The sequence below is a fragment of the Saccopteryx bilineata genome, chromosome X, assembly GCF_036850765.1.
Source record: "Saccopteryx bilineata isolate mSacBil1 chromosome X, mSacBil1_pri_phased_curated, whole genome shotgun sequence".
In the NCBI taxonomy this organism is placed as follows: Eukaryota; Metazoa; Chordata; class Mammalia; order Chiroptera; family Emballonuridae; genus Saccopteryx; species Saccopteryx bilineata.
Genome location: NC_089502.1, coordinates 76,043,094 through 76,070,201, shown reverse-complemented (window position 1 = coordinate 76,070,201; position 27,108 = coordinate 76,043,094). Strand labels below are relative to the sequence as shown.

Here is a 27,108-nt window from a genome sequence, read left to right as displayed (position 1 = left end):
GAAGGCTCAGTGTTAGAGTGTTGGCAGGCATGTGTATGTCCCGGGTTCTCTTCCCAGCCAAGGCACAAAGGAGAAGAAACCATCTGCTTCTCCACCCGTCCCCCTCCCCCTTCTCTCACACTATCTCTTCTGCTCCCACAGCCATGGCTTGATTGGAGCAAGTTGGCCCTGGGTGTTGAGGATGACTCCATGGCCTCTGCCTCAGGACCTAAGAGCTCAGTTGCTGAGCAACTGAGCAAGGCCCCAGATGGGCAGAGCATTGCCCCTAGTGGACTTGCTGGGTGGATCCTGGTCAGGGCACATGTGGGGGGTCTGTCTCTCTGCCTCCTTTTCTCTCACTGAATAAAAAAAATAATAATAACAGACATGTATTTGCTTGACATAAATAAAAAGTGAGTTTTAAAAAAGTTAAATAAGACTATGATAATAAATAGGAAATAAAATCTTGACTTGCAACTCAGTTATTATTTTGGAAGCAACCTCTACCCTAGGGGGAAAAAGTGGCAAAAATCATTTAGTAAAAACACTTTTCTTATGTTTATTCTGAAAATGAAGGGGACCTGGTGGTAGACCAGCATGACTGCTATAGGGATTTCTTGCTACAGCACACAGGATGGGGTTAGAGCTGGCTGGGAATACAATGCACCCTTCTTCCTAACAGTTCTGCTAACATTCCTCTAGAGCAGGAGTGGAGACACTCAGCTACAATGAAAAACAAGGTCTGGGGCAAGGGTCACTTTGTGAATAACCTGAAAGCCAGAGACCTGTCTTTAAGTAAAGTTAAATCATCTCAATTATCAAGGGCTACTTAGAGCTACCACTAGGAAAAACAGGTTAGCCACTTTCCAAGTCACATGATATGTACTACACATCTCTTCATAAATGACACTCTAACTCAGACCATGTACCTTCCTCAGAATATCAGCACAGTTATTAGAACAAAATTTCTCCAAGTAGGGACCATTTCTATTACAAAAGATGATACAAATGGCATAAAATGAACAAAGAAAATTATGATATATAACAATAATGAAAGAAAATTATGATAAAATATGACTTAAAGATTTTTATAACATCATTTCACAGTACTGTACATATAGTCTACTCAACTTACGACCAAATTGTGTTAGGACAGAACCAATCGTGGTCATAAGTCGAGCACTAGCTGTATAATATTATCAAACTACTAAAACCTATTATAGAAGGCAAGGTATTATCAATAGATTATAAAATAAAGTTACAGGTTCCCTCCCTGGTCAGTTGGCCCAGTGTGTGGATGTCCTGGGTTTGATTCTGGTCAGGGCACATAGGAGAAGCGACCATCTGCTTCTACACCACTCACTCTTTCCCTTCTCTCTATCTCTCTCTTCCCCTCCCACAGCCATGGCTCGGTTGGAGCAAGTTGGCTTGAGAGCTGAGGATGGCTTCATGGCTTTGCCTTGGGTGCTAAAATAGCTCTGTTGCTGAGTAACGGAGTAAGAGCCCCAGATGGGCCAAGCACTGCCCCACAGAGGGCTTGCCGGGTAGATCCCAGTCTGGGTGCATGCAGGAATCTGTCTCTCTGCCTCCCTGCTTCTCACAAAAGAAAAAAAAATTACAGGTTCTCTATCCTGAATGTATTCTTTTTATAAACAACAACAACAACATAACTCTACTTCTACTAAACACATTATGTTGTCTTGTCATCAAAAATGGTGTGTGTGTTTCCTTTCCTTACAGTTAGAGAGCTGGTAGATGTTAACAAATGCTGCTCTAGTAAAGATCTTACCTGGTACTGGAACTGAATGGGCTGTAGTTGGCTGCCATCCTGAGTCATCTTCTTGGCTAGGGCCTCTTTCAGTGCAAGGGCTTTATTCAACTGGATCAGCTCCTTGGACATCTGAGCTTGACGGAGAGCATGTTCGGTGGTGAAGCCATCCGAAGACCTGCTGCTCTGCAGACTAGTTTCCGGTTCCTGGGAAAGATCAGAACGATGATTTGTAAAGGATACAAGCCAGTGGAGTCCCTCAGGTGCTACTTCATCAAGCCTCCCGGCACCCATGTTCTTCTAAAACAGCGGCTTCTTGTCCATTCACTTTATTTCTTTTATTTGTATTTTTTATTGAATGTATTGAGGTAGGGATTTCAAGTGTGCAACTCAATGAAATGTCATCTTCACACTGCATTGTATGCCCATTGCCCCAAGCAAAGTCTCTTTCTGTCCCTATTTTATCCCCTTTTGCCCACCTCCACCTTCCCCCACCCCTTCCCCCCAGCTACCCACACAGTGTTGTCTGTGTCTCTGTGTTAATTATATATGGTTTTGGCCAATGCCTTCACCTTCCTTCATCCAGTCCCCTCATCTGCCTCCCCTCTGACAGCTGTCCACCTGTCCCTGTGACCCTGCCTTCTGTTCCTCTTTGGTTCCTCAGTTTATTGTGTTCAATAGACTCCACTCCACCTACAAGTGAGATCACATGGTACTTGTCTTTCTCTGACTGGCTTATTCTGCTATAATCTCCAGGTCCATTTATGCTGTTGAAAGAGGGAAGATTTCTTTGTATGGCAGTGTGGTATTCCCTTGATCTGAAATAAATTGAGCTAGCCTTCCCCCTGCTCTCACAAATATCTTATTTCTTATTTCCTCTAACTGGCTCTTTTAGACTGAACTAAGTTTCTTGCTCATTTCTTTATTGATCAGGCCAACATTTCTCACTTTCACCTCATTCTAAGGGGTCCTTAGAGGAGAGAGGGCTCTGGAAGGGGCATTTAGAAATGGTAGAAATGGAGAAGAGGACACCTGATTTATCTTCCACCTTTTTTTCTCTCAGAATATGAAAACTACTGACATATATTTGCTTTAGGGAGAAAAAGCTGTCAAGGCAACCACTACCCAGCCTTTCATTTTGAATTTTTTCTCTATATTCTTTAGACAACATCTAGTATATTTTATCTATTCTTGCCACTTGGATACTCAAAATATTTTCCTTGGTTCCTTTTTTTAAACCTAAAAAAGTTTAAAAAATTTTTTATTTGCAATAATATTACATTTAAAGGGGTGACACTGATCAATAAGAATACATAGGTTTCAGGTAAACATTTCTTTAGCATTTGAACTGTTGATTACATTGTATATCCATCACCCAAAGTCAAATCATTTTCCATCACCTTGTATTTGTCCCTCTTTACACCCTCCCCCCCCCCTTCTTTGGTTCTTTTGGCTCTTAACCACGCCATACATAGAAAGGTATGTTGAGAAAAAAAAATGATCTTCTATTTCTTCTCTAGTGCTTTTTTTGACCTTGCCACAATTTCCTAACTTGTTCCCTTCTTCATTGTAACATGCTAGGTAGCTGATGCAGAATACTAGCATCTAACAAGAAACCAGTGAGCCAGACTACAAATCTGGAAGGTGACATGTCTGGGAAGCCCTGTCACCCATCACCAGTTTCCAGTTAGAGAGAGAGCCTATCTACGTTCGCGGTTTTACAAAACCACAAGATTTCTACATTTACATAACATTCTATGAAGGATGGTAGCAATCGGGGATTCTCTTCCTCAGCTGAGCAATCAGTGACAGGCAATGGCACAGTTAAAGCCCCTGGTTGTACACAAAGGGGCCAGTCACTTACAGCTTCAGGTCCCATGGCTGAATCAATGGCTGTGGCCGTGCAAGCAACAGTTTCGTCCTGCAATGACAAATGACGGTTCAGTTTAGGAAAAGATTCTCAAGTGAAGCTTACTAGTGATTTTACACTGGTTATTTTTTTTTTCAAGTGTGTAAAGAGACCATTGAAGTTGCAGAGCCCTTTTGTAGTCACATATACTCCAAGGGCCACATGTTTTTAATTTCCCGCCTCTCAAGAGTCTGCCTTCTTTACAGAGGTTGATTGTGCAGTCTTTGTAAAAAACTGCATCAGGAAGCAACTTACACATAGAGTGGGGCAGAAATAGGTTTCTAGCTGTGAGTATATGAAGCGCAGAGTTTATTCTTATATTATTATTTATTAATTATTCCATTATTTTCCATACGAGCAACTGTAAACCTACCTTTGTCCTGCCCTGTGTTTATTGTGCCTCCCTGTTTGGCCAGAGATCACAGGGCCAGAGTTAAACCCTTGCCCATTCCAACAAGCCAAAGTTTAACCCACTTTACAGACTCTACTCTTTCTTCTTATGTTTTTACCACCAAGTCTCTCTATATAATATATAGGTCTAGCCAGTTCTCATGGACACACCATCCTAAGAACAGACATATTGAATAAAAGCAATGCAGCAGGTAAGTGACTAGAATATAGGGTTATTTTTGATTTTGATTTTACATTCAGGGTAGTGAGAGCCTACCCTACAAAGGAATAAATGCCACAGATAGATATCCCAGAAAAATGTGCCCATGAACTCAAACAGACTGCAGTCTCCACCCATCTTACACATAAGAACTGGTCACACACAGCCGGTCCAGGCAGTGGAGGGAGAGGGCAGGCACCGAGCCCTTCGCAGGGAAGGGCAGAGGCCTTTGTAAGGCACTGGGACACCAACTAGAAGGGAAATCTAAAACCACTGGTTAGAATTAATTTGTTTATAGGCTGGCACTTGAGCAAACTCAGTTCTCTCCAGTGAACTTAAACTTTATTTGGCATTGCAACAAATTGATTACCATTTCTGTTTAAGTGATCCTGCAAAGCCCTGGGGGAAAGGTTTATTCCCAGAAAGTCACATGATTAAGGAGGTCAAACGTGAAAGAGATATTGGCTCAACAGCAAGGAAAGAATTAAGGGTTAGTACATAGGGTCTGCACCACCAGCCCAAAGAAACATTACATATTTATTGAAACTTTAATACCTTTACAGTGAGGACCTAAGAGGCCCTTGGTAAGTGCTGTTTATAAAGCACTTCCTTTATTCTTCCCAGAACTTCTCAAATAGTAAGACTCAAAGAGAATTCAAAGGAAACTCCAGTGTTCCCACATTCTGTCTCATCATGATTTACAATCCTGGTGATTCTTTTATTTGACAGAGACAGAGTCAGAGATAGGGACAGACAGACAGGAAGGAAGAGAGATGAGAAGCATCAATGCTTTTTTGTGGTACTTTAGTTGTTCACTGATTGCTTTCTCATATGTACCTTGATGGGGGGGGAGGCTACAGCAGAGCGAGTGACCCCTTGCTCAAGCCAGTGACCTGGGGCTCAAGCCAGCAACCTTGGGCTTCAAGTCAGAAACCTCTAGGCTCAAGCTAGTGACCATGGGGTCATGTCTATGATCACACACTCAAGTCAGCAACCTTGCGCTGAAGCCGGTGACCTTGGGGTTTTGAACCTGGGTCCTCTGCATCCCAATCTGATGTTTTATTCACTGCGCCACCACTAGATCAGGCAATCCTGATGATTCTTTAGCAGCAAGACATACTAAATGCTTCTTTAAGAAAAAAAGAGTGCTTCAATATATTATAGGTTAATAGTTACCATTTTCTCTCTCTCATGTTTTAAGTTTCAGTAAAAGTACTAATTACAGGTCTGGTCTAGATTAGTTGGGCCTATAACACTGGCTTTTGCAGACTTTTTCTAGTACCTTCCAGAGGGTCAGGATCAAGTAGATTGGTTAACCCTTCAAGGACATGTGTTGTTGCCGTGGTTTATTTCCTTTTGGCCCGATGAAATTGCACAAGGTTAACATTTAAGCATTAGTGACATGTTCTGCAAGAACATGGCAGGATTCTGCCTTCATAATCTTAAAAGTAAATGTATAACAATAGAATTTATTTTGCTCTCACAGCCTCTTTCCCCTCATTCTCAAGCCACAACCGAGAACCTTCTGTAAGGTAGAAAGACATGATTTGCTGGAGGAAGCGATCAGGGGAACAAGGCTAGGGTCCAGTGAGATACATTAAGCAGCGATGCCCTCCAAAAGGAAATCTATGCTTGTAAGTTGTAGGCAACACCATCACCAGGCACACAAAAAACTTTTGGTGGAACTGGTTTTGGAGGGGATAAAAACAACAACAAAAAAGAGATTTTATGGGAATTGAAAGGAATGCATAAATTTCCTCACAGGTAATTGCAACAAGGTTTACTTGAATTATATTTTAGAGGAACAAAAGGTACAGTCGAGCCTTTAAAGCCCCAGGAAAAAGATTTGGGAACAATGGTTGCCTTCATAACTGAAAAGGGGGTGTTCACCCATCACTTAAAAATAGCTTTAATCCAGAAGGAAGGGCACAAGCAGTTACATTTGAAACATTCTGCTTTCATTGTAGTGAGTCTTAATAAAAAGCCACAGGATACACTGTTGCATATTAAAAAAAAATGTAGCTGGGAGGGTCTCCAAACAATATGGAGAACTCGGATTTAAAAGTCCAGCAGGAGCCATGGATAAAGGGTTTATTCTGCCTAACTGTGACAGTGGATAGAAGCCAGGAACTTTATCAGCTTGTGGCAATTTTTAGCGGCAGACAGTCGATTCTACAAAGGTGGTCCCCACTAGCAACTTCCTCCATGGGCATGCCAGGCCCCAGCCACACTGCCAGGTCCTCACTGAGGCCAGGCCTTCTCTTCCTAACTTGGGTCCACAGGTTTCTCTTTTCACCTGTCCTGTGACTCAAAGGCCCAGAAGTGAGTTGGTGTGGCCATAAATGGTGTCCTGGGGTCACTCTTTTCTGATCTTATAAGCTTTGGCTTCAGTAGGGCTCTGCAGCCTAGGTTATTTTAATTCTGAGGCAGTTTACATGAAGTTTTCATACATCAGAAATTCTAGTTGTAGTAAAGTGGAATTATAGACAGTGAAATTGAACTTCGTGATAGCCATTCGCTGGCACGTACTCCATACTTCAGCCATACTGAAGTTCTTACCATGTTCTAAACTTCCATACCTCTTTGCTTGTGCCTGAACTGTTTTCCTCTCTACGGACGGCCCTCTCCTCTCTGTCTACGTGGCAGTCTCTTATTCATTTCTAAGGACCCAGTGTCTTCTGCGCTGCCTTCCTGAGTTTTCTCAGCACGCAATCACCCCTTTCTTTGTGCTCCCAATGCACTTTGCCACATCTCCCACCCGTGAACCTTGCTCAACTAACAAACTACAAGGCTTGCAAGAACAATTCTTGACAATAATTGGACAGTTATCAGGATGGGATTGCACTGATGTTCTTGAGCACGCGCCATGAAAACTGTAATAGCCTTCACCCAAAAGTTTCACGGCAATTAACAGCAAAAACTGCTACCTGAGCCCAACTCCAGATAAGAGATTGGAGTACGGTAGGCGCTCCCGGAGCGCATTAGCTGAATAATGCCTTTAATCTCTATTTGAGTCACCGAAATGATTTTCTTTTGGTATTAGTACAGTACTTAGCAAGGGCACACAGCGAGTGCGTGGTAGAACTGGCTTTCCACCAAGGGTCTGTCTGGCTCTGGAGCCCAGGTTACTGTGGCCTGTTGGCTGGATAAATGAACTGGCATCTTGACCTGCTCATAATAGTTTTGTACAGTACTACTTATTCTGAAACACTGCTTTCTGTTCTTTGGGGAGTTTAGTCATTTAATTTCTTGGAACTGGTCATCCTAACCCTTTTCCCCATAATACCATGTGGTATTTTTCCCCAATGACTCAGAGTAAAATATAGGTGTGGATGAATTTGTAATACCCTTTTGACAACTCTAGAAAACAACGGGCAAGACCTGGGGCGGAAAATTATTGTTCTGGTAAAATTAAAACCTCTGTCCAAGAGCTAGAAATTACCACCAGCCACTTACATACAAATCCCTGCTTCTGAATGATACAGAAGAGGGTATTGATGGAACAAAACCCACCACAGCCCCTTAAACCCACCATGACCCCTTAATATACTATGATTTCAATTTTAAAAAGTATATACGCCTAAGGAGTAAGAGAAGGAACACCAAAAGCAAAAAGAGGTTTTTAAGTTGGTGAAATTATAAGAATTTTTCTTGTGAAAAACAACAGAAAGCTGCACAACAACCCCCCTAATACTCCACACCTACAACTACTATAATAGTTCTAAAAAAAAAAAAAAAAAGAGAGAGAACTTATAGCAGAATGGTGATTCAAAGTAATTTATTACTGGTTATAAAAGAGAGCTATGGTATTCCCTGGTTGTTCTAAGCTATTTGTCGGAAGCCATCTTATTTAAGCCTGGGGTATGTGACAAAGCCTCTTACTGAGTCAGCTGCACTGACAGGGCAGCAAATCAAGGACCGCTGCTCGCGCCGCCCAGGCAGCTGTGCCCTGCCTATGTGGTTAGTGCCGATTCCATGCTAAATATGAATGTACCATCGCATATGGAACCAGAGGGTGTTTAATTTAAAAAGTTCATATTCATATCATATCCAATGATCCATGAATGATATCTGTCCTCAAACAGCTCACAGTCTAGTTGTTTCAGCAAAATGCACAGAGTTAGATACATTTATATGCATCAAGAAAACCAATGAGGATTTCCGGTCAAGATGGCACCATGAGAGATGCAGTAATGGCATCCTCCCAATATGATATCAAAATTATAACTAGAGAACAGCCATCGTTCAGAAACACCTGAAGACAGCTAAACAGAAATCCTACAACTAAGAATGCAAAGGAGCCCCATCCAACTGGTAGGAGGGGTAGACACTCAGAATAGGCTGGTCTCATACCCACGAGTGGTGGGTAACAATTGGGAGGGATGTCTTTGCAGCAGAGGTCCTCCTTGTGGAGTGAGACCCCCAAGCCCAGGGTTTCAGACCCAGGAAGAGAAGTCCCCAGAGGTTTCGCTGTAAGAACCAGCAGGGACTATGGCCGAATGAGACGGAGGACTGCTGGAGACCCAGGCAGCTTTGCTTAAAGGGCCCTCCATTCATGCTTACTTGGCCTCCCTCCTTCTGAGCTCCAGCACTGGGGCAGCAGCTTGCAAATTGTCCAGCAGGGGCTGGGGGCAGCTTTCTCCCTGAGAAAAGGCAGGCAGAGGCCGTGGGCCCTTCCTGAGCCAGGAGGTGGGCACCATGTCCGAGTGCTGCCCTGGCTCACAGTATCCATCTGGCCCTGGTGATTCCCTGAGACCCGGCCCTACACAACCCGCAGACCTTCCTGAACCACTTCCAGGGGCTTTTCCATACAAATGGCCTGTCTTGGCTCACGCGGCAGACTTTTCTAAAATCTCTCAAAGGACCACAAACCCCAAACAAGCAATATATGGCCTTAACGTGCTTTGTACTACTTGCTACGTGGCCCAAAGCCCGGCACTAGCAGCAGCTGGCCTTGGTTGACAGGTTGGCCTGGTCTGGGCACCTCCAAGCCTGGCACAGGTAGCAGCCACCTGCAGATTGCTCTGTACCTCATGCCAGGTGGCCCTGGGCAGGGCCCTGGTGGCAGCTGATCTTGGCCTGCACCTCCCAGGAGGTCTTGGGGCCTCAGACCATGCTGGAGCACCACCCAATCATGTCCATAGCGACACACTAAAAGGGTGGACCCAGTGGGACCAGAGCCCTGCTGAAGCGAATCCTGCTCTGGGGGGTGAGCCCCTGCACAGCGGCTCCTCTGCTGTGATCTCAGCTAGTCGGTGAAGCCAACTGGTCCAGGGGAAATCCTTCCCATTGATGTGCCAACAGCAACTAAAGCTCAACTACAACAGGAGGGTGTACATGGCGCACACTGGGGGTGCACGTGAAGCACCCTGTTTCGGTGACTGGGGAGGCAACACCACTGAGCCATACAGGACACCTACTTCATTAGGCTACTCTACCAAGCCTGGAAGACATAGCATCTCTACCTAATACATAGACACAAACACAGGGAGGTTGCCAAAATGAGGAGACAAAGAACCATGTCCCAAACTTTCATTTGAGCAAAACTCCAGAAAAAGAACTAAATAAAAATGGAGACGAGTAATATAGCAGATGCAGAGTTCAAAACACTGGTTTTTGCCTGAGTGATGGCAGTGCAGTAGATAGAGCATCAACCTGAAATGCTGAGGTCCAGGTTTGAAACACCAAGGTCACTGGTTTGTGCACGAGCTTGCCAGACTGAGCACAGGGTTGCTGGCTTGAGCGCAGGATTATCGACATAATCCTAAAGTCACTGGCTCGAGCCCAGAGGTCACTGGCTTGAGCAAGGGGTCACTGGTTCAGCTGGAGCCCTCAGGTCAAGACACGTATGAGAAGCAATCAACAAATAACTAAAGTGAAGCAACTACGAGTTGATGTTTTTCATCTCTCTCCTCCCTCTTTCTCCCCCTTCCTATCTCTCTCTCTCTCTCTCTCTCTCTCTCTCAAATCAATCAATCAATCACAAACAAACAACACTGGTTTTAAGGATGCTCAATAAACTTAGTGGAAGAGTAGATGAACTTAGAACTTCAACAAAGAGGTAGGAAACACAAAAAATGGAGATAAAAAACAAAAAATTAACTAGTCAGAAATGAGCAATACACTAACTGAAATGAAGAATCATTGATAGAAAATGAACAGTACAGTACATGAAACAGGATCAAGTCAAGAGATCTGGAAGATAAGGAAACAGAAAACACTGACTCAGAGCAGCAAAGAGAGCCTGGCCTGTGGTGGTGTAGTGGATAAAGTATTGACCTGGAATGCTGAGGTCGCCTGGTCAAGGCACATATGAGAAACAACTACTATGAGTTGATGCTTCCCCCTCCTCCTTACCCTTCTCTCTCTCTTGCTTCTCTCTAAAATCAATAAATAAAATCTTAAAAAAAAAAAAGAACAGCAAGAAGAAAAAAAATCCACAAAAATGAAGACATGTAAGGAACCTGTGGGAAAATTTCAAGCATACCAACATAGCAAGGAATTAAAAACCTATGTGAAAAAATAATGACGGAAAACTTCCCTAACCTGGTGAAGGATATAGATATACAAGTCTAGAAAGCACAGAGAATCCCAAAAAAGATGGACTCAAAGAAGCCCATACCAAAACACATCATAATTAAAATGCCAAAGGGTTAAGACAAACAGAGAATCTTAAAAGTAGCAAGAAAAAAGCAGTTACTTATAAGGGAGCTTCCACAAGACTGTCAGCTGATTTCACAACAGAAACTTTGTGGGCCAGAGGGAGTGGTATGAAATGTTCAAAGTGAGGAAAAGAAGGACCTACAACAAAGATTACTTTACCCAGCAAAGCTATCATTTAGAATCTAAGGACAGATAAAGAGCTTCCCAGACAAGAAAAAGGTAAAGTAGTTCATTACCATCTAAACAGTATTTCAGAAATGTTAAACAAGTCTTTAAGAAGAAAAAAAATGGTAAAAAAATGAATAAGGCCTGGCCTATGGGGGTGCAGTGGATAAAGCATCAACCTGGAATGCTGAGGTCGCTGGTTAGAAACCCTGGGCTTGCCTGGTCAAAGCACACATGGGAGTTGATGCTTCCTCCTGTTCCTCCCCCTCTTGTCTGCCTCTCTCTCTCTTCTCTAAAATGAATAAGTAAAATCTTAAAATATCTAAAAAAATCAATGATAAATTGGCAATAAATACATACCAATCAACAATTACTTTAAATGCAAATGCTCCAATGAAAAGTCATAGGGGGGCTGAATAGATAAAAAACAAGACCCTTATATATGCTGTCTACAAAAGACTCACTTCAGATTGAAAGATACACACAGACTGAAGTAAAAGGATAGAAAAAGATGTTTCAAGACAATGGAAACGAAAAACAAAGTTTTTAAAAGCTGGGGAAGCAGTATTCCTGCCAGACAAAAAAGACTTTAAAACAAAGGCCATAACAAGAGACAAAGAAAGATGCAGTAATTCCACTTTTGCGTATTTATGTGAAGAAACCCAAAACACAAAATCAGAGACATATGCATCCATATGCTAATTATAGCATTATTTACAATACTCAAGATATGGAAGCAACCTAAGGGTTCTTCAACAGATGAATGGATAAAGAAGTGGTGCAGATATATAATGGAACATGGCCCACTCATTAAAAAGAATGAAATCTTGCTATCAGCAACAACACGGATGAACCTAGAAGGTACTGAACTGAGTGAAATAAATATACGGTCTACCGGAAAGTTCTGTCCGTTTTTGGAATAAAACAAAATACAAATTTTTCTTACCATCAATAAACTTTGTTAAATAATATAATTGCCATTATTATTAATGATTTCTTGCCAGCGTGAGGGCAATTTGTATATCCCATTTTTGAAAAATGTTTTATCTTTTGATGCGAAAAATTGAACCAGTGCTTGTTTGATATCTTCTTCATTTTTAAATTTTTTGCCCTTCAAAAAATTTTGTAAGGACAAAAATAAGTAATAGTCGAAGGGTGCTAAGTCCGGGGAATATGGTGGATGCAACAGAATTTCCCAGCCTAGTTCTGCAATTTTTTGACGAGTCCCCAAAGCAGCATGTGGCCTGGCATTATCATGATGCAGTATGATGTTCTTCCTATTGAACATTGCTGGCCTTTTTTCTTGGATTGCTGTCTTCAACAGATGACAGTCTTTAAATTATCCAGTTGCTGACAATACTTCTCCGAATTGAGCTTTTCGTTCGGTTTTAAAAGCTCGTAATGTATTGATCCTCGAATGTCCCACCATATACACAACATTCTCTTATTCAGAGTCAAATTTGGTTTAGAGGTGGAAGGGCTAGGTTTTCTGGGTTCATAATATGCCCTTTTCCTTACAATGTTTTCGTAGGTAATCCACTTTTCACCCCCAGTTATCATTCGGTTCAAGAAGAGCTCGATTTTGTTCCGAGCAAGCAGAGATGTGCATATGACGACTCGATCATCCAAATTCTTCTGACTTAATTCATGTGGCACCCATCTTGAATATTTCCACACCAATCCTATCTCCGAATATGGTCTGAAATGGTTTGCTGAGCTGAATTAAGCCTTTCTGCAATCTCCGATGTTGTCAGAAAAGGATCTTGCTCCAACATGGTCCTAACAACATCGTCATCGATCAAAGATGGTCGCCCAGAACGTGGCTTATCAGAAAGGTCAAAATCACCTGTTTCGAATTTTTTGAACCATCTTCTGCATGTCCTATCAGAAACTGTACCTTCACCAAACACTTTCAATAAATTTCTACATGCTTCTGTAGCATTTCTTCCTTGTTGAAATTCGTAAAAATTACAGTGGCATAAATGAACTTTATCAGTAGCCATGGGTACACTTATCGCTTCACACATAAGACTAACATGAATCAACTTTGTTTTAGTTAATTTGCTATGTCAGTATGTATACATTAAGTGATAAAAATAGAGAGGCACACATGTGCCAAATAAACATGTGCTTACGTATCGAAACTTGTTGTGATAGAAACGGACAGATTTTTCTGGTAGACCTGATAAAATAAATGCTATACAATTTCACTTATATGTGAAATCTAAAAAACAAAATAAACGAACAAGCAGAACAGAGAAACAGACTCATAGATACAGACAACATTTTGATGGTTGTCAGATGGGAAAGGATTAAGTACAAACTGCCAGTTATAAAATCGCCATTCACAGGGATGTAAAGTACATCATAGAAAATAATACTGTAATAACAACGTATGGTGTCAGATGGGTACTAGATTTATTGGGGCAATCATTTTATAAGTTCTAATCACTGGGTTGTACAGTTGAAACCAATATTATATTGGACATCAACTGTAAATGAAAAATAAAAATTATTAAAAAAAAAAGAGAAAGAAACAAACAAAAGCCATGTGCCTATCTATACTGCCCGTTTGGCTTACCGATATCTGGGTAATCAGTTGCTGCAGGTTAAGGATCATCTCTACATTTTCTTTTAATTCCTTATCTTCCAAAGTCGCCACTAGCTTTTGAAGATCCACTCTGCAGCTGAAAATTCAAGCATAGGAACCCAGGAGTTAATCACACTGCAAAGGCCCGAGCCTCTACGGTGGTACATTAAGGTGGTCTAAGTCAGTAACAAATACCTAACAGAAAACTTACGCCGCATGCTGCCTGAGCTCCTCCAGTTTGGCATTCATTCTTTCATTCGCTTGTTCTGTCTGCAACAAAGACCCAGGAGCTCATTAGTGGCAGTGCCTGAAGCCTTGCCTAATCACACCGTCTCTCTTACGTCTATGATTAAAATCTAGGGAGAGAAGCAGCCTCCTTGGTTGTAATAGAGGATGCAGTGGCCTTTTGTTATTTAGTGAGAAATGCCATGGACATTAGCCCTTTAGTCAACATGACTACTAAAAATAGCATCCACGCAGCTGGGTCTTAAGCTTGCTTCGAAGTTCAGACTATTGGCTGGAGCATGAGGCCTCAATTCCATAGAGAACTTTGCAACTGGGGGAGAAAGGAATAGTTCCCGGCCTGCTACTCCCCGTGATTTGCAAAAAATCACTTACTTTAAACCGCCTCCTACACTATACTGTTCCCTAGTCCCAGCATAAGGGCAGTTAAAACATAATAGGGCCTCACACTGCAGTTTTCTTGTTTTTGTTTTTTGAGTTACACTATCTGATATGGTTGGCTAGTTTTAGCAAAGGGAAGGAAGAAAAAGAGTGGATCCAGCACAAGAAACGGCAGAGGCAGCTACGTTTTGGGAAAGGGTGATTGAGTTTCTGTTTTATTTTAATCTCAATGTCTGTGATCGATTTGGGAACAAGTTTATATAGGACATGAACGTGTGCTTTTTATGAATTTCCGATAGGACATCAAACAATAAGCCTATCAGGTAGCCACTGCAACAGCCTTATAAAGGTCAGATGGGTATGTGGCTAGAATAACAAGCACACACATGTGAGACACAGCTTCTAGAATTACTTCAAAGGCATAAAATGCAGCATGGAGACAGAAAACTGTATAAAAATCACCCAGATCCCATTTGCACTCTTCTGCTAATAATGGACAATACAATGCACAGAGGATTTGGCCCCCTTTAAGGAACTCTTTAAGCAGCTTACCCTTCCTTGACGAGAGAGCACACAGGTGTGTTAAGGTGGATAAATTACAGACGTGCAATTATATTTTGGTGGAAACTCATTTTTGCTTCTGGCAATCGTTCTGCTATCCAAGCTTGACTTGTATTTAGACTAACAGAGAGAAGTTAGTGACAGAGCCAGCCTGCACTGGCCCAGGAGGTGACCATCACACAGACACTAGGATATGTAATCAGTTACAGAGTGATCCACTATTTGGCAATCAACCATATGAGAAAGGAATGAAATGAATTTACCAGCTCACCATGATAACTGTTTAGGATGACATATGAAATGTGACAATGTTAGGGGAGGAGAGAGACAAACTTAAATCTTACTGAGGGAACAGCTACTTGGTATTATAGATCAAGATGAGGCAGGACTTCCAAGTGACAGAGGGACCCAGCTCTTTGCTCTTGGGTATTTTAGAACAATCTATTTTAAAATGAGATTCATGTAGATTCTGTGGTGGATACATAGGTATTCACTGTTTTAACTTTTCTGTATGTCTGACTATAAGCTCATGTATTCACTCAGAGGGGTTCTATGGAGGATATGGTGATACTATCCATTTCTCTTCACATAACTTGTCTCTTATGATGAGAAGCATGCTAAGTATTTTAGAAACTAAAGCTAGTAGATGTCCAGATTGCCAGTTTAGTCTGGGGCCTCACCAAAATGATCCTCTCCAACATCTGGGCCGTCTGACCAGCTGCTTCACTCAGACCACGGCTTAATTTTTCATTCTCCTCTGCCAGGGACTGATTCTTCTCCATCAAAGACTGTAGATTCTCTGATGGTTGCACACTAAAATAAAGGAAGTAACATGTTAGAAAAATACACAATTGATAGCACCTGTGTCAAAGGTGGATAAAACATATCTCATAGGCCTTTAGGGTGGGGTGGGGCAGTTGGTTTAAAATTACCCCCAAAAGCCTGGAAAAAGTGTGTCTATTCCAATCTACTCTCTCAGTCAGGTAGCATGTTGTATGAATAAGACATGCCTGGGCCCTGGCCGGTTGGTTCAGCGGTAGAGCGTCGGCCTGGTGTGCGGGGGACCCTGGTTCGATTCCCGGCCAGGGCACATAGGAGAAGCGCCCATTTGATTCTCCACTCCCCCCCCTCCCCTCCTTGCTCTCTGTCTCTCTCTTCCCCTCCCGCAGCCAAGGCTCCATTGGAGCAAAGATTGCCCGGGCGCTGGGGATGGCTCCTTGGCCTCTGCCCCAGGCGCTACAGTGGCTCTGGTCGCGGCAGAGGGACGCCCGGGAGGGGCAGAGCATCGCCCCCTGGTGGGCAGAGCATCGCCCCTGGTGGGCGTGCCAGGTGGTTCCCGGTCGGGCGCATGCGGGAGTCTGTCTGACTGTCTCTCCCCGTTTCCAGCTTCAGAAAAATACAAAAAAAAAAAAAAAAAAAAAGACATGCCTGAAACACTTTATTATTTATTTATTTTTATTGAGTTTACTGGGATGACATTGGTTAATAAAACTATATAGGTTTCAGTATACAATTCTATAACACATCATCTGTATATTGTATTGTGTTCATCACCCCAAGTCAAGTCTCCTTCTATCACCATTTATCCCCTCCCCCGTACCCTCTTCCATCTCCCCCACCCCTTTCCCTCTGCTCAGCACCATACTGCTGTCTGTGTCTAAGAGTTTGTTTGTTTTGCTTAATCCCTTCCCCCTTTTCAACCAGCTCCTCACACCCCCTCAGCTCTGACAGCTGTCAGTCTGTTCTCTGAGTCTGTTTCTAGTTTATTTGGTTCATTAGATTCCATATATAAGTGAAACCAGAATTTGGACAATGGTAATGATTCAGGGCCATATATGGTTGTAACAGGAAGGACTAACCTTTACCTTTGGCTCTTGGTTTAGGATCTTTCCATTTGTGCCATGTAGGTACGAGGTGAAGGCTAACTGCACAGTTAAGACACATGTTCTCTTCTTCCCAGTCTCAATCTCTCATTAAAGATTTGAGAAGTTGTGGTTGGAGGAAGTGAGAGAGATGGGGAAAGTACAAGGGAGCTAGCCTCTAAATTTATAGTCATAAACACAAGTCAATTACCTACCTAGTGTATAGTTTATGGAAATAGCATTAAGAAGTCAGAAAGTTGAAACGGCCTGACCAGTCGACTTGGGACACTGAGGGCCCAGGTTTGAAACCCCGAGGTTGCTGGCTTGGGCCAGTTGAGCGTGGGCTCATCTAGTTTGAGTGTGGAATCACAGACATGACCCCCTGGTTACTGACTTGAAGCCCAAAGTCTCTGGCTTGAGCAAGGGGTCACTGGCTCAGCAGGAGCCCCCCAGTCAAGGCACGTATGAGAAGCAATCGACAAACAACTAAAGGTGCCACAACGAGTTGATGCTTCTCATCTCTCTCCCCTCTTGGCTGTGTGTTCCTGTCTCTCTCTCCTTAAATTAAAAAAAAAAAGTTGAAATGATGACCAGTGGCCACTAAGAGTCTACTTCAGAATTCTCCATAAATAAGTGTTCCCTTCAAAGTGCTTGTGTTTTTTGAAACTGATGACCCATAGCCTTCTGTTCATTTGTCTATCAGTTTTAAATTGCTTAGACTGAGTGGAGGCAACAATAATCCCTATTTCAAATAGAAGTAGAAGGGAGGGAGAGAAATGGTTTGAAGAATACATATAAATAAGAACTTTTGGAATTTATGCAGATTAGGCTTTTTTTTGTAATCTGCTGGGATTAATTGTTTAAAAGACTGAAAAATAGAACTCTGAAAAAACAGCAGAAGAAATATGAAAATTTGAGCTTAAGGAGACTGTTAATAGTTGTCAAGGTTCTAACAAAGAGAAAAAAGGATAGAAAAACAGCTATTCTCAATCTCAATAAAGGAGAGAAAGGATATCAGAACAGATGCCCTCTCTCCCAGGTTAAGACCTCCATGAATTCTTTATGGAACATCGTTATCAAAAAGTTAATAGCCTGACCAGAAGGTGGCGCAGTGGATAGAGCGTCAGACTGGGATGTGGAGTACCCAGGTTCGAGACCCCGAGGTCGCCAGCTTGTGCGCAGGCTCATCTGGTTTGAGCAAAGCTCACCAGCTTGGACTCGAGGTCATTGGCTCGAGCAAGGGGTTACTCGGTCTGCTGAAGGCCCACGGTCAAGGCACATATGAAAAAGCAATCAATGAACAACTAAGGTGTCGCAAAGAAAAACTAATGATTGATGCTTCTCATCTTTCTCCGTTTCTGTTTGTCTGTCCCTATCTATCCCTCTCTCTGACTCTGTCTCTGTAAAAAAAAAAAAAAAGTTAACAGCAAGGCTACAGCCATAAGGTCTCATATTACACTATTGAGAATTTACAAAGACTCTCATGAAGGAATGTTTGATTAAAATGTGTTTTATAAGACTCCAAAGTAATGATATTTTTTAATTAAAGTATTGTTAACATAAAATATTATTATTTTCAGGCGTATACCACGTGATTCGATATTTATGTAGTTTATGAGGTAATCACCATGTTAAGTCTAGTAACCATACAAAGTTATTATATTATTGACTATGTTTCCTATGCTGTATATAATATCCCTGTGACTTATTTTATAAGCGAAAGTTTGACTTTCTTAATACCCTTCACCCTTTTGACCCATCCCCTCACCCACCAAATAATAATACTTTAACTCTAGAGATTTTCACCTAACATTTCCAAGGTTTCTCTAAGTGGGGAAAATACAATGGAAAAGCAATGTTTTCTCTTTCACATGCTATTTAATTGCCAATGCTAGAAATTCAAGTTAGCTGAGCACGCACAACTTGGCAAACATTTGTAGAAAATCAATACAAAAGCCTTAATGACACACATTCAAAAAAGAATATAATCCAAGGACAAAAAACGGAGAAGAAAAAAAAACATGTATATAAATTGTACAGTTAGTTAAAAGCCTCATGAAAGATCTCTAAAAATATAAACATACATTTTTGAGAAAAGAGGTAGCACCTTTATTTCCCTGTAAAACATTGAACAATTGTGTGCAAACGTTTGATCCTTCAACTGTTTCTTAGAATCTATTACTTTTACAGCTGAAAGTAGATCTTATTCTAGGTTGCTGGAAGTCTGGAATAGTTTTCATTAGTTTTGTTACTTGAAATAGGTCTGTGTTAAATTGAAAGGAAAGGAAGATGGGCCAACTGCTTTTAAATCAGGTATACTAGATAGGTCTTTTTTTTTTTTTTTTTTTTTTTTTTTACAGAGACAGAGAGAGTCAGAGAGAGAGGGATAGATAGGCAGGAATGGAGAGAGATGAGAAGCATCAATCATTAGTTTTTCGTTGTACATTGCGACACCTTAGTTGTTCATTGATTGCTTTCTCATATGTGCCTTGACCATAGGGCTACAGCCGACCAAGTAACCCCTTGCTTGAGCCAGCGACCTTGGGTCCAAGCTGGTGAGCCTTGCTCAAACCAGATGAGCCCATGCTCAAGCTGGCGACCTCGGGGTCTCGAACCTGGGTCCTCCACATCCCAGTCCAACACTCTATCCATTGTGCCACTGCCTGGTCAGGTACAATGTACCATTTTTTTTTTTGTATTTTTCTGAAGTTGGAAATGGGGAGGCAGTCAGACAGACTTCCGCATGCGCCTGACCGGGATCCACCCGGCACGCCCACCAGGGGGCGATGCTCTGCCCCTCTGGGGCATTGCTCTGTTGCAACCAGAGCCATTCTAGTGCCTGAGGCAGAGGCCACGGAGCCACCCTCAGCACCTGAGCCAACTTTGTTCCAATGGAGCCTTGGCTGCAGGAGGGGAAGAGAGAGACAGAGAGGAAGGAGACGGGGAGGGGTGGAGAAGCAGTGCTTCTCCTGTGTGCCCTGGCCAGGAATCGAACCTGGGACTCCTGCACACCAGGCCGATGCTCTACCACTGAACCAACCGGCCAGGGCCACAATGTACCACTTTTATAATCAGAAAAACTGATTAAGAGTGACTGAGAATAAGGATATTGAAAGAAAACAAGCTCACACCACACACAAGAATAAACTTCAAATGAGAAATGAAAAATAAAACATAAAACCAAGATAAGGAGTAGAAGAAAGCGCTGGTGAACTCCTAGTTACCTCAGGATCTTGTCTGCTACCTATTGGAGAGGTTTCTGTGAACCAAAATCTGGAAGCATGAGGGGAATGTGAACAGCTGTCACTTTGGAAAACAGTTTGGCATTTCCTTAAAAGTTAAATATACGACCCAGTGATTCCACTTTCTAGGTACCTACCCAATAAAAACTCACATGTCCACACAAAAAACTGCCAGTGAATATTCATAGCAGTATTATTTAAAATAACCAAAAAGTTGAAACAACTGAAAAGTTTATCAGCTGGTGATTAGATAGACAAAATTAGGTGCATCCAGGCAATAAAATAGTAGTAGCAATAGAAAGGAATGAAATGTGGATACATGGTACATCATGCATGAATCTCAGAAACATTATAGGTGAGAGAAGCCAGACAGAAAGCCCACGTGCTGCATGACTCCATGTGTATGACATGCTCACAACAAAAATGACAGAGATAGAAAGCAGGTTAGGGCTGTCTGGAGCTGGGAGTGGGAACAGCAGTGACTGCAAACGGCCATGAAGGATCATTTTAGGGAGCTGGAAATGTTGTAAAATTGGATTGTGGGGGTTAGTTGTACAACTCTGAATTTACTAAAAATCACTGAATTGTATATTTAAAATGAGTGAATTTTAAGGTATGTAAATTATCTCAATAATGTTGCTAACAATCCAGAGGCAATGAAAAATGATTGATAAACATTTTACTACATAAAAACTAAAAAATTCTGCATGACAAACAGCATAAACAAAGTAAAATATACTTGAAAAAAATACTTGTAATACACTACAGACAAAGGGCTAATATCACTAATATATAAAGAATATTAAAAATAAGGGCCCAGCCTGACCAAGCAGTGGCGCAGTGGATAGAGCATTGGACTGGGACGCAGAAGAGCCAGGTTCAAAATCCCAAGGTTTCTGGCTTGAACACAGGCTCATCTGGTTTGAAGAAGGCTCACCAGCTTGAGTCCAAGGTCACTGGCTTGAGCAAGGGGTCACTTGGTCTGCTGTAGCCTCCTGGTCAAGGCATATATGAGAAAGCAATCAATGAACAACTGAGGTGCTGCAACGAAGAACTGATGATTGATGCTTCTCATCTCCCTCCCTTCCTGTCTGTCTGTCCCTATTTGTCCCTCTCTGTCTCCGTCACAAAAAAAAGGCCCAAATTACAGTGGCTACTATAACACAAAATAAAAAAATAAGGGTTAGCAAGAATGTGGAGAAATAGGAAGCCTAATGCACTGCTGGTTGGAACGTAAAATGGTGCAACCACTGTGGAAAAACAGTATGGTGATTTAATTTAAAAAATTCTAATAGAGTTACTAAAGAATCTAATTATTCTGCTTTTGGGCACATAGCAGGGTCTTAGAAAAGAGATACCTAAGTCCAAAGCAGTGTTAGTCGCAAACAGTGGAAAAGCAACCTGTGTCCATTGACAAATGAATGGACACACAACAGCTGGTACATACAGGGTGGGGCAAAAGTGGGTTTACAGTTATGAGTATTATTATTTATTATTAATTATTGTATTGTTTTCCATACAAAGAACCATAAATTTACTTTTGCCCACCCCTGTATGTGTAATAAAATAAGCCAGGCACAAAAGGACAAATATTGTGTGCTTGCACTATGTGAGGCATTTAAAGTAGTCACGTTCATAGAAACAGCAGAATGGTGGTTGCCAGGGACAAAAGAGAAAGTCATAAGAGCTGTTAATATAATTCCAGTTTCATAAGCTAAAAAAATTCTGGAGATCCGTTTCACATCAAGGTAAATATACTTAATGTTACTCAAGTGTGCACTTAAAAATGGTTAAGAAAGTATATTTTATATGTTCTTTAGCACAATTAAACAACAACAACAAAAAACTTAGAAGAGAACTAGAAGAAAACACAGGCGAAGGTCTATGTGCACACAGGTGAAGATAAATAAAAGCAATGGCAGAAAACCAAAAGAATAGACAGGGCGGGAGGTGGGGAGTTATTGTTTAATGGGCATGGAGTTTGTTTTGCAAGAAGCAAAAATTCTGCAGATTCATTGCATGACACAAATGTACCTAACATTACTGAACTGTGCACTTAAACATGGTTAAGATGGGAAGTTTTATATTTTATACCACGGTATTTTATAAAAGTACACATATACACACACACACATGTATGCACACCTAGAGAAGTATTGTTCCCTCTCCGTCCCTGCTGCCCTGCTCCCATTCCACACTCGTCTGCACCACCTCCCACCACGCTTCTCCCGCCCCTTGTATTTGCCCGATCTCTTTGGTCTCTGGTTCAGCCTTCCTACTTGTGGTTTATCCAGATGAGCAGGTACCTGTGCATCCTCTCCCCCTTCTTTCTCAGATGACTGGTAATGTACTACCCATACTCTTGTGGCTTTGCTTTTTCCAGTATTCCTGGAAATCATTTCTTATCAGCTCATACAAGTCCTCCTCATTCTTTTTTTTTTGACAGCTGCAGCACAGTCTCTTGTTGTGTACATGTGCCATATCCTCAACCTCTCTCCTGGGCATGGCCATTGAGGTGATTTGCAATATTTTGTAATTACAAACGTGCTTCAGTAAGTAACCTTGTGTATATATATTTTTGTGGTATTAGCGATTTATCTTCAGGGTCGATTTCCAGAAAGGGGACTGCTGGGACCAAAGGTAAGTGCATGTCCAGCCCTGGCAGACGTGGCCACGTTCCCCCTGCGGCACGTCCACCTGCCTTCCCGTGCAGCTGAGAGCACCTGTTTCCCCCGTGGCCTACCAGCAGAATGTGCTGTAACAGTTTTCCATTTCTTACCAGTCTGATAGGTGAGAAGTACTGTTTCAGTGTTTTAATTAGTATTGCTCTAATTCTGAGTGAGTTTGAACATTTTTTCATATGTTTTAAGACTACTTTTATCTTTTTCTGGTGAATTGTCTGTTCACGTGTCCCATTTTTCTAATGCATTTTGATCTCTTGTCCCTTATTTATTTATCTTTGTGACAGAAACAGAGAGAGAGAGAGAGAGAGAGAGAGAGAGAGAGAAAGAGACAGAGAGACACAGACAGATAGGAAGGGAGAAAGATGAGAAGCATCAATTCTTCTTTGCAGCACCTAAGTCATTCATTGACTGCTCCCTCATATCTGCCTTGACCAGGGGGCTGCAGCACAGCGAGTGACCCTTGCTCAAGCCAGTGACCTTGGGCTCAAGCCAGTGACCATGGGGTCATGTCTATGATCGTATGCTCAAGCCAGCCACCGTGCGCTCAAGCCGGTGACCCTTGGGGTTTCGAACCTGGGTCCTCTGTTTCCAAGTCTGATGCTCTATCCACTGTGCCACTGCCTGGTCAGGCTTTCCCTCTTTTTTAAGGTTGAATAATATCCCACTGTGTGGATACACCATAGTTCATTTATCCATTCATCTGGCGTAGCTTCCACTGCCTGGCTACTGTGAATAACACTGCTGTGAACACAGGAGTGTAGAGATCTCGCTGAGACCCTATTTTCAAGTCTTTTACAGATGTGCCCAGAAGTGGAATTGCTGGATCATCATATGGCATTTCTACTTTTAATTTCTTGAGGAAAATCTGTACTGTTTTTCCATACCATTTTACAATCCCTTCAACAGTGCACAAAGGTTCTAATTTCTACACATTCTCCTCACATCCTTGACAACATTCATTATTTCCTGAGCTTTTTGTTTTTGATAGCCATCCTGACAGGTGTGCAGTGATCTCATCATGAATCTGATTTGCATTTCTCTGCTTTGAGTATATCTTGTTGTATAACTCTGATTTAAATCATCATTGTATTTCAAACACCCTTCACATAGACAAGATATGAACAATTAAAACTAATCAAGATATCAAGGGGACCCAAAATGGAATACAAATAGTGACTACGGGATACTCTAAGCCTAAAGAAAAGAGAACTATATAGAAATGCTGAAAATGTTTCTCACAGGGGTATGGGCTAGCAATTCTGAAACTACTTTATGTGTATACTAGAACTGAACAAGTAAGTAAATAGATCACAGATACTGACAGACGGTTTCTCAGTGTTGGGGAAAGAAGTTTATAAATAAGAAGAGGAAGGCTAAAATGAACCCTATAGGCATTGGACTAGAATGAAAGGTATCAGTATAAAATAAAAAAAAATTCATATACAGGATGGGGCATAATTTGGTTTACAGTTGTTCATATGGAAAATAATACAATAATTAATAAGTAAAAAGACAAGAACAAACTCTTGTTTTGCATACTCACAACTGTAAACTTACAGATAGACAGATGTAAAAAATATAGATATGAGTGTTATGTGTGGGTTACTATACACACAGATGTTTCTTACCATTACTTACTGAGGGGGCCTACAAGTAGTGACATCCCAGGAATAACGAGTACACCTAAGTGCCTGGATCTGGTTTCTAAACACCATTTACCAATAAAAAAGCAGCAGCACTCCTTGGTGATATGGTTGATTTCAGAACTGGGGTAGCGAAAATACCAGGTGGGCGTGGGACATTTTGTGGAAATGCTCAAAAAGTTGAGGGCATGTTAAAGAACACAAGAGCCACCCTGAAGGAGCTCCTAGTGGACAAAGCAGGAACAATTTGAGCAATAAAACAAATAATGATAGTATCGAATGTTAACCCATAGAATAAAACAAATTTCTATGAGTCTATATGGATATGAATAAAAAGTCAAATGAATAAACAGGAGAGCAGAGACAGCCATTTCTCATACATTTCCAATAAATAAATTTCTGAGGCCAAAACCCATATTCTTCCTATTACATCCGGCTGCCTCAAAGCTAACCAGCTAAGTCCAAAATAGTCAGCAAGTTGGATAAGAGCCCAATCTTGACACCAAATGCCACCAGAAACTTCAGCAGGGGATACAACCATCAGGAGAAATAGCCTCTGCTAGAATATATATTTAAAAATTAAACTAGGACTCTTACTTTATAGATCCAGGCAGGGTACCTCCATGGGTTTGTAGCAACAAGACCTGTAGTTGTTGTACCTGGGAAATGCAAAAAATAAAAATAGTCACTAATCAAATGCTATTTATCCCTTAATCAGTGAAATTGTTGCAACCAGCAGTAGGATGATTATACTCAATACATAGAAATTCTAAGGCACATCTTAGGTATTATAGAAAGCACCAGGGTTGATGATTCAATGATAAAAGGACAATCAGCAGTACATGAAAAACTAGTATTTAGAAGATGAACTGTCCCTTGTACCTAAGTATCTTAATGAGTTATTATTAAGCATCTATTTAAAAGAAAAAATCACACTGAGCCCTGGGCTAAACAATGTTGGGGGTAGGGGAATATGGGAATAAACTTTTGTGGTTTATTCTTAAGTTTACAATCTAGTTGAGGCAGACAAGCCTAAGGCCTGAAATGGTAGTAGGAAATAATATAAGACTGGAGATGCTAAGTCATCGAGTGTAGTTAAGTATTTTAGGGTTCTGAGAAGAACATGAACAGAACCCCGGAACAGTCAAAAGGACACTTCATGGGGATGAACCCTCTATCAGAGTGCATGTGCAGTCAGCCTCCCCATTCCTTAAGACAGAGAGGAGCTGTTCGACCTCCTACGACCAGTTTCCTCACTTGTGCTTTGGACCCCAACTCTTCTTGCCTCCTGATGAATCTTACACTATTTGTTATCCTTTTTCTCCTCCCTCTGACTTCTCCCTTGCTACAGGATACTTCCTAATAAGATGAAAACATGTTCAAGTCTCTCCTATCTTTAAACAAAAGCATGTTTCCCAACCCTACTTCCCTTCCGATCGCCTTTGCCCTATTTTTCTCCTTTGCAAAGTTTGAGAGAACAGTCTACACCTGTTGCCTCCATTTCTTTTGGCTCACCTCTCTTGCTTGGTTTTCAACCGCAGTATTGATTTCTGCCCACAGTACCCCACTGTAATAACCCCTTCTAAGGTCACCAACGATCTGCATGCCACTATATCTAGGGGCATTTTTCAGTCTTCAGGATCTGATCCCTGCCCACCTCCCTTGTCTCATCTCTCATTGTCCATTTCCTTACCAGTGAAATCTCCAATGCCATGCCCAAATCTTAAATATGACAGCAAACATATTAATAATTCCCCAAAGTAACGTTTCGTTTAACCAGTATCTCTAAACTTCCGGCAGAGGAGAAGCTAAGAAACAGAAGAAGTTCTATACTTCCATTCACACTCTTTTAATTTTTCTTGCCATATTCTAAGTCCTTTATACCTGTTGCCTCAGATGATTAAGTTCAGCTGTCTGGGGATCAATATTAACAACAGGTTTGTTCTTGATTTTTCTTGCTCTGTCAGCATAGCGAAGGGTATTTAATGTTTCTTCTAGATTGGAGTCAGCAGGACTCACGCAGGCTATCATCAGAGTGTGGCTATTACCTCCTAGAGAATCTGAAGAACAATGGAAGGAAATAAAATAAAACAAGTAAAATGTAAGCAAAGCTGTCTATATGGGCTGCAAAGTTCAAAATCAGAGTTATAAGAAAAAAATGAGTACAAATTTCCTATTTATGACAATATAAAAACACAAAGATTTCTGATGCATAAAGTAATCATAGTCTAGACTCTCATTGCAAACGTACTCCTTATGAATAGAGACTGTGATCGCAGCAGTTAATCAGATTAAAAGTGGGGCCCAAGTGCGTCAGGAGCCACTACTGGGGTGAAACATCCCCAGGACGCCCCACTAGGTCCATTTGAACTCTTCAGGGAATCCTGCTTATCAGTACTAATAAAGGAACAGTAACCAAGTTCATTTTCAGATCCAAAGTACTAAGTACAGTTGGCAGTCTACAGATTTCTCAGCTCTCAAAGCCATATATGAAGACATCTTTCCATTATCTTATAAGCCAGCCTGCCAACAGGTCTCTCTCCTATTTATCAATTAGACAGCTCTGTATGTGATGGTCCAAAAATCTGGCTTTTTGCCTGTTCCATTTTCACTTTCTTAGCAGCATCATTTTGAATTACTCTCTGTCATTTTTAGAGGCACTTTGTGCTTACCTTGAAGCAGCCGAGTCAACTTGGAATCTCTGTAGGGCACGAAGCCACCCTTTTTGTCATCTCCAAGGGCACTGATTACATTTCCCAAGCAGAGGAGGCCTCGGTTAATATTAATACCTAATAGCGAGAAAAAAAA

The 27,108-nt window shown here is 41.6% G+C and overlaps 1 protein-coding gene across 4 annotated transcripts in view; it reads right to left on the bottom strand.

Annotated features, from left to right (window-relative positions):
- KIF4A (kinesin family member 4A) overlaps positions 1-27,108 on the bottom strand; it is a 130,514-nt gene that overhangs the window by 57,724 nt on the left and 45,682 nt on the right. For all 4 annotated transcript variants that reach the window (XM_066250031.1, XM_066250032.1, XM_066250033.1 and 1 more), the window contains 8 exons: positions 26,973-27,089; positions 26,185-26,360; positions 24,898-24,959; positions 15,550-15,682; positions 13,896-13,954; positions 13,676-13,781; positions 3,612-3,668; positions 1,769-1,954 (listed from right to left, as the gene is read on the bottom strand). In XM_066250031.1, coding sequence (XP_066106128.1) covers positions 1,769-1,954; positions 3,612-3,668; positions 13,676-13,781; positions 13,896-13,954; positions 15,550-15,682; positions 24,898-24,959; positions 26,185-26,360; positions 26,973-27,089 — 896 coding nt within the window. The remainder of the gene's footprint in view (positions 1-1,768; positions 1,955-3,611; positions 3,669-13,675; positions 13,782-13,895; positions 13,955-15,549; positions 15,683-24,897; positions 24,960-26,184; positions 26,361-26,972; positions 27,090-27,108) is intronic.